Genomic DNA, 7131 nt, shown 5'->3' on the forward strand with positions numbered 1-7131 from the left:
GATGATGATGATCATTCAGCAGTCAGTGGTGAGTGGACAGTGTTTGTTTAGTTCTTTTTATTCACACTTTTCTTTCTGCAGAATCTCAGCAAAACACCGAACCAGTAGTTAACCGTAGCTCGAGCAGTGCATCAGGTGAACAACAGCTGAATGGTCGTCGAAGAAGATCTAAAACCCACAAGTGTCAGCAGTGCGGCAAAAGCTTTCCATCTGCATATAAACTCAAACGACACCAACTTGTTCATACTGGCATACGGGCTCACCAGTGTACGACTTGCTCCAAATCATTTGGGCTAAAGGATCATCTTAAATTACACCAGCTTATTCACACTGGCATTAAAGCGCACAAATGCTCAACATGCTCCACATCATTTGGGCAAAAGGGTGATCTCAAACGACATCAGCTGGTGCACACTAGAATACGAGATTACAAGTGCACAACATGCTCCAAATCATTTGGGCTAAAGAGTAATCTCACGAGGCACCAACTACTTCACACTGGCATTAAAGCGCACAAGTGTACAGTTTGCTCTAAAACATTTGCGCAAAAGGGTAATCTCACTGAACACCAATCAGTTCACAGCGACTTTCGACCATTTCAGTGCCACATTTGTGAGAAAACGTTTAGATTGAAAAAGAAACTCAAAGAACATCGTCAAAGTGTACATCAGCAGTAACACTTCTAAAACCGTTTTTATTCATCAGTCTTTCTTTCCATTCCCTGTCATTCAATAATTCATTAAAAATAAAAACAATTCGGTTACAAACTTATTGATGATCTGTTGTGCCATTGAAACCTGAGAACCCTGTCAGTTTCCCCATCCCCCAATTGCCCATCGCATACTTTGCACTGACCAGTCTAGCTCTATTGCCCTGGGGACCTGGGGAACACTGTGGGCAGAGACAGAGACAGTGAAAAAGTGTGCTCGCTCATTAGTGCTTGTTTTGTTTTCATTTTAGTAGCCCTCCTCGTCTTCTGCTGAGCCAGTCTTGATACCATTTAAAAGAAAATGCCTGAAACTGAAAAGCTTTCTGAAACTTATGATATGTACGACGAATTTGACTGTGGAGAAGGTGAAAATGAGGAAGTACAAGTGAAAGAGGAGGAAGAAGATTCAGAAACTGATTTTAATGCTGCGAAAAGTGTTGATCAGTCAGCAGGCAATGGTAAGTGAATTGATTGTCTTGCATTTTACTTATTTTACTTTTATGCAGAATCCCAGTCAGCTGAAACAGTGGTGAAAACTGAAGATCAGAATGAATTTCAAATTGACATGTTCGATGATGAGTTTCGTGCGATTATGGAACAGGATTTTTCTGCTGAAACAAATGCCAATGGAACAAACGATGCAGTCAACGAAGAACAAGAGACGGATTCAGATGCCACTGAATTTGATGAGGATGATCATGCAGCAGTCAGTGGTGAGTGGATAGTGTATGTTTGGTTATTTTTATTTACACTTTTTATTCTGCAGAACCTCAGCAAAACACCGAACCAGTGGTTAATCGTAGCTCGAGCAGTGCATCAGGTGAACGACAGCTGAATCGTCGTCGAAAAAAGGCTAAAAACCACAAGTGTCAGCAGTGCGACAAAAGCTTTGATCGTCCATTTAGTCTTAAACAACACCAGCTGGTGCACACTGGCATACGAGCTTACAAGTGCACTACATGCCCCAAATCATTTGGGCGAAAGGATCATCTTAAATTACACCAGCTTATTCACACTGGCATTAAAGCGCACAAGTGCACAGTTTGCACTAAATCGTTTGTGCAAAAGGGTGATCTTAAGAAACACCAAGCAGTTCACAGCGACTCTCGACCGTTTCAGTGCTCCATTTGTGAGCGAAGACTTAAATCGAAACTGATTCTCAAAAGGCATTTTCAAAAAGTGCATCAACAGTAGCACTTTCACTGACGTCTTTATTCAGCAGTCTTTCTTTCCATTCCCTGTCTTTTGCTGTCATTCAAAATTTCATTAAAAATAAAAACAATTCGGTTACAAACTTATTGATGATCTGTTGTGCCATTGAAAACTGGGAACCTTGTCAGTTTCCCCATCCCCCAATTGCCCATAGCATACTTTGCACTGACCAATCTAGCTCTATTGCCCTGGGGCCCTGGGGAGCATTGTGGGCAGAGACAGAGACAGTGTGCTCGCTCATTAGTGCTTGTTGGGTTTTCATTTTAGTAGCCCTCCTAGTCTTTTTCTGCTGAGCCAGTCTTGATACCACTTAAAAGAAAATGCCTGAAACTGAAAAGCTCTCTGAAACTTATGATATGTACGATGAGTTTGACTGTGAAGAAGGTGAAAATGAGGAAGTACAAGTGAAAGAGGAGGAAGAAGATTCAGAAACTGATTTTGATGCTGCGGAAAGTGTTGATCAGTCAGCAGGCAATGGTAAGTGAATTGATTATCTTACATTTTACTCATTTTACTTTTATTCAGAATCCCAGTCAGCTGAACCAGTGGTGAAAACTGAAGATCAAAATGAATTTCAAATTGACATGTTCGATGATGAGTTTCATTTGATTATGGAACAGGATTTTTTTGCTGAAACAAATGCCAATGGAACAAACGATGCAGTCAACGAAGAACAAGAGACGGATTCAGATGCCACTGAATTTGATGATGATGATCATTCAGCAGTCAGTGGAGAGTGGACAGTGTTTGTTTGGTTTTTTTTATTCACACATTTCATTCTGCAGAATCTCAGCAAGCTGAACCAGTGATCACCCGTAGCTCGAGCAGTGCATCAGGCGAACAGCTGAATGGTCGTCGAAGAAAAGCTAAAATCCACAAGTGTCAGCAGTGCGGCAAAAGCTTTCCATCTGCATATCTTCTCAAACGACACCAAGTAGTGCACACTGGCATTAAAGCGCACAAGTGCACGACTTGCTCCAAATCTTTTGGACGAAAGGATGATGTCAAACAACACCAGCTTGTTCACACTGGCATTAAAGCGCACAAGTGTACAGTTTGCTCAAAAACATTTGCGCAAAAGGGTAATCTCAATCAACACCAATCAGTTCACAGCGACTCTTGACCGTTTCAGTGCCACATTTGTGAGAAAACGTTTAGATTGAAACAGAAACTCAAAGAACATCGTCAAAGAGTACATCAGCAGTAACACTTCTAAAACCGTCTTTATTCAGCAGTCTCTCTCTCTCTCTCTCTATTTCCATACCCTTTTCTTTTCTCGCTGTCACTCACCTGTAAATAAATAATTTAAAACTAACAGCCTGGCTATCAACTTAACCATCTTCTGCAATTGAGCCAACGGCCTATTCAGCGAGGATTTATGCTTAGGGGTGCAAGAGAAAAACAAAAAAGAACTCAGAATCTTTTTGGACAGAAGTCTTATGGTGCAAAGGTGTACAAAAAAGAAACCTCTTGGTCTGGAACACCTGAAAAAACCCAAAAAAGGCTTAACATTAATTTTTTCAACAAAATCGAAACCGGAAGTAAAAAGTTTAAAAAAGAAGTTCTTCTTCCGGAATAACTAAAATTTTTTAAATGCAAAAATTAAACTTTTTGTATGTAAAAGCTATTTACTAAATGTCTAAAAAACAATGAAACATTTTTTATACTAATTTAAAAGCACTGTTAAAATTAATAAAATTAAACTTTTTAATCAATTTTATTTAATTTAATTTTTAACTGTTAAATTGTTATCAAAACTTAACCAATTTATTTTTGTTAAATAGAAGCACTTTTCTAGTTAATTTTACTAGTTAAATTTTGCTCAAAACTGTTTAAATTTTTTTTGTACGATTTTTGTAAAAAAAACTTCTTTTGACCGGAACCGGAAACTTTGAAGCAAGAAAAAATAAACGAAAATAGCCATTTTACTCAGCTCAGTCTTACCTTTCTAACCATATTATATTTAGCAATATCTTTAACAAAAAAATTAAAAAAAATTAAAAAAAATGAAAAAAAAAATTGAAAAAATTGATTTTTTAAGTCCCGGGTGGACTAAAAAGAATCCTGGTACTCTGGAACACCTAGAAATGACCCAAAAAAGCCAAAAAGAGTGGGGACAAAGGAGAATTGAACTCCTGACCTCTCGCAGTTCCAGAAGGTACCCGAAGCGAGAATCATACCACTAGACCATTGTCCCGTCACCGCTGAGGGAGAAAAGCGCCAGCGCAACCTTAAATTAAGCGATTTTTTGCTGATCACTGCTGTTTTTGTTGCCAAGTTGTTTTGGTGGTCCGGCAGATGTCTCGGTAAATGGGAAAACCGCCACTTTAATTTATTAATTTAAAAAATTTTTGGGTTTTTGAACAAAAAGTTAAATTTTAAATATTTTTTTTATTTTATAAAAAAATGTGCACATTTATTTTTTTGCAACGCCCACAAATTGGTCAATTCCTGTAGTAAATGTTTCCCACCCAAAACAAAAATCATATCTCTAGACTGAGCCACGATCGCTAAGGGAGCAGGCGCCAGTGCACTGCAGAGCACTGGCACTATGTGCAGCAGCTGCGCCTACACCTCTTAAAAAATAATATTTGTCCGGTTTTTTCGGCAGATGGTCCCTATATGGGAAGAAAAAGAAAAAATTACTTTAATTAACTGATTTAAAAATTTTTTGTTTAGTAATAAAAATTTTAGTTTTTTATAATTTTTTAATATAAAACTGATGTGCACATATTTTCGTTAACCTTCACAGATAGGTCAGTTTTTGTTTGAGGAGTTCTAGAGCAATCAAAATAATAAATGTTTTGCACCCAATGCCAAAATCATACCTCTAGACCTCTTGACAATTTTACCTTTTAAATGAATATTTTTTCAGATTTTTCCGAATTCCATCCAAAGTGTTGTCCCTTTGTGAGGCACAACCACCTGCTACAGCGCTCCGTTCCCCTCTTAGCACTAGAGTGCGCCTTTCTGCCGCTTTGTCACTAGCCACCACCAACACCGGCTAAATACCCACCGAAATCACCTGCTTGTCTTCCAGATAACGCTAGTGAAGCGTCCTCGTTTTCTGGTCAAAACCAACGCTTTTTCAGCACAACATCAGTACAACGATCACCTGAACCGTCTAAAGCTGTCACCACTGGAACGTCTTCTGTGGACACCGAAAAGCACATGAGAACATTTTTTTTGCCGCAAAACTGTTTGTTTTGAAGAACAACAAACACGGCGACAAGCCTGAAGTTTCATTTCACTTTTAGCTCCTCTCAATCATCATCAAAACTTCTTTTTCACCAACACCAACCTGAATCCCACCATGACACCGCCTGCGACACCACTGAAGGTTCTGGTCGTCGGCAATGTCTTCGGCAAGTTCGCCAAGCTCTTCAAGCGCGTCGCTGACGTGAACGCCAAAGCGGGCCCCTTTGACTTGCTGCTCTGTGTGGGCGACTTCTTCGGCCAGGACGTCGCCGCGTACACCGGACTGATCACCGGCGCCGTCCCGCTGCCCAATGTGCCCACCTACTTGCTGGGCAAGATACCGGCGCCAATTCGAAGCATGCACCCTGAAGTGGAGAACTTTGACCACGGTTTCGAGGTGACGGAGGGCATCACCTTTCTGGGCCGCTCCGGCATCCTCACCACTAGTCAAGGCCTGCGGATTGCCTACCTCAACGGGCAGCATCGAGAGGAGTCGGCGAGTGGTGGTGCCGGAGACGAGAGCCTGGAGTACTTCACNAAGGCCTGCGGATTGCCTACCTCAACGGGCAGCATCGAGAGGAGTCGGCGAGTGGTGGTGCCGGAGACGAGAGCCTGGAGTACTTCACCACAAAGGACTACGAGTCGCTGCTGATGTCGCAGCGAAGTTCGGCTGCAGTTTTGGACATTCTACTCACCTGTCAGTGGCCGCAGGACGTTTTCCGGTACACCAACACCGAGGAGGCGGTAGTCGAGCAGATGAACAGCGCCTCCTCTGATTTGATCTCCCAACTCGCCTGGGTGCTACGACCTCGGTACTTCTTCACCGGCGGCACCAACTACTTCTGCGAGCGGACGCCCTATCGCAATCACAAAGTGCTCAGCGAGACAGCGCGCAATGTGACCCGCTTCTACTCGATAGCCGACGTGATGAACGCCGAGAAGCTCAAGTGGATCTACGCCTTCAACATTGTGCCCGCCAAGTACTCCACCACCGACGAGCTGCTCGCCCAGCCGCAGGGGGTGACGGAGAATCCGTTCATCAAGGCAGTTCACCAGCGAACCTCTCGCCAGTCCAGCCAACTGGCCGGCGTCACTCAGTTCTTCTTTGCCGTCGACAACGGGGAAGGTGGGAGCGGCGGTGGCGGCGGTGACTTTGGAAAGCGACGCCGAGACAATCGCAATGACAACAACGCTGACAACAGCCGTCCGCCGAGAAAGCAGCTCCGAGTGGACACGGAGACCTGCTGGTTCTGCTTCGCCTCGCCCAACATCGACAAGACGCTGATCGTCTCTATCGGCGACTTCTCCTACCTCGCAGTGGCCAAGGGCGGCCTCACCGATGACCACATGATGATTGTGCCCATCAACCACATTCGCTCGGCCATTGAAATTGAGGAAGCCGGGCTTCGCGATGAGATTGCCCAGTTCAAGGCGGCGCTGGTGAAGTTCTTCAAAACGCGCGACCTGGTGCCTGTTTTCTTTGAGCGCAACTTTCGCTCGGCACACTTTCAGATCAACGTCGTCGGCCTGCCGGTGGCGAAGGCGCCCGCTCTGAAGGCCACTGTGGCGGACGTCTTTGGGAAGCTGGAGTACCACGAACTGCCGCTGGACACTGACTTTGCCGACGTCCTCTCGCCTGGTGCGCCCTACTTTACCTTTGAGTGCCCTGACCACTACAAGTTCATTGTGCGCATCAACACCAAGAAGGACTTTTTCCCCATTCAAATTGGCCGCGAACTGCTCGCCCACGCCGAGCTGCTGAACTGTCCGGAGCGAATCGACTGGAAGAAGTGCGCCTCCAGTCCGGAAGAGGCTGAACAGCTGACGACTCAAATTCGCACCGACTTTAAGCCATTTGACTTTACTGATTAGTCTTAGTATTTTACCTCCACCCCTTTCATCAACTACTACTACTGTTCATCATCACTGTTCATCAACTGTTCTATTAACACTTTCATCAACTGGAGCATTTATTTTTACATTCTGTAAATACTGAGGAGATACACCATACT

At 43.6% G+C, this 7131-nt stretch overlaps 3 protein-coding genes and 1 non-coding gene across 4 annotated transcripts; 3 read left to right on the forward strand and 1 right to left on the reverse strand.

The window, feature by feature from the left end:
• Positions 1-81: 81 nt before the first annotated feature.
• Positions 82-677, forward strand: LOC108381471 (zinc finger and SCAN domain-containing protein 22-like; the record flags this gene model as incomplete). The annotated part of the gene is made up of 1 exon (XM_017637888.1): positions 82-677. A coding segment is annotated over one exon (596 nt), but the record flags the coding sequence as incomplete, so codon positions are not given.
• A 333-nt stretch (positions 678-1010) lies between these two features.
• On the forward strand, positions 1011-3044 carry LOC108381472 (zinc finger protein 436-like). Its single transcript, XM_017637889.1, has 6 exons — positions 1011-1167; positions 1216-1422; positions 1476-1798; positions 2239-2398; positions 2447-2650; positions 2707-3044. Exons 1-6 carry the CDS (start codon positions 1011-1013, stop codon positions 3042-3044), a joined length of 1389 nt encoding a protein of 462 aa, XP_017493378.1.
• A 989-nt stretch (positions 3045-4033) lies between these two features.
• Positions 4034-4118, reverse strand: TRNAP-CGG (transfer RNA proline (anticodon CGG)). Its single transcript is given in 2 exon segments — positions 4034-4069; positions 4083-4118. It is a non-coding gene; the product is annotated as a tRNA-Pro (tRNA).
• A 1116-nt stretch (positions 4119-5234) lies between these two features.
• LOC108381474 (CWF19-like protein 1) lies at positions 5235-6991 on the forward strand. The gene is made up of 2 exons (XM_017637890.1): positions 5235-5615; positions 5690-6991. The coding sequence occupies exons 1-2, from the start codon at positions 5235-5237 to the stop codon at positions 6989-6991; spliced, it is 1683 nt and encodes a 560-aa protein (XP_017493379.1).
• Positions 6992-7131: the final 140 nt, after the last annotated feature.

This window comes from Rhagoletis zephyria, unplaced genomic scaffold, assembly GCF_001687245.7.
Source record: "Rhagoletis zephyria isolate East Lansing unplaced genomic scaffold, Rhagoletis_zephyria_1.1 Rzeph_scaffold_22679, whole genome shotgun sequence".
NCBI classification, from domain to species: domain Eukaryota; kingdom Metazoa; phylum Arthropoda; class Insecta; order Diptera; family Tephritidae; genus Rhagoletis; species Rhagoletis zephyria.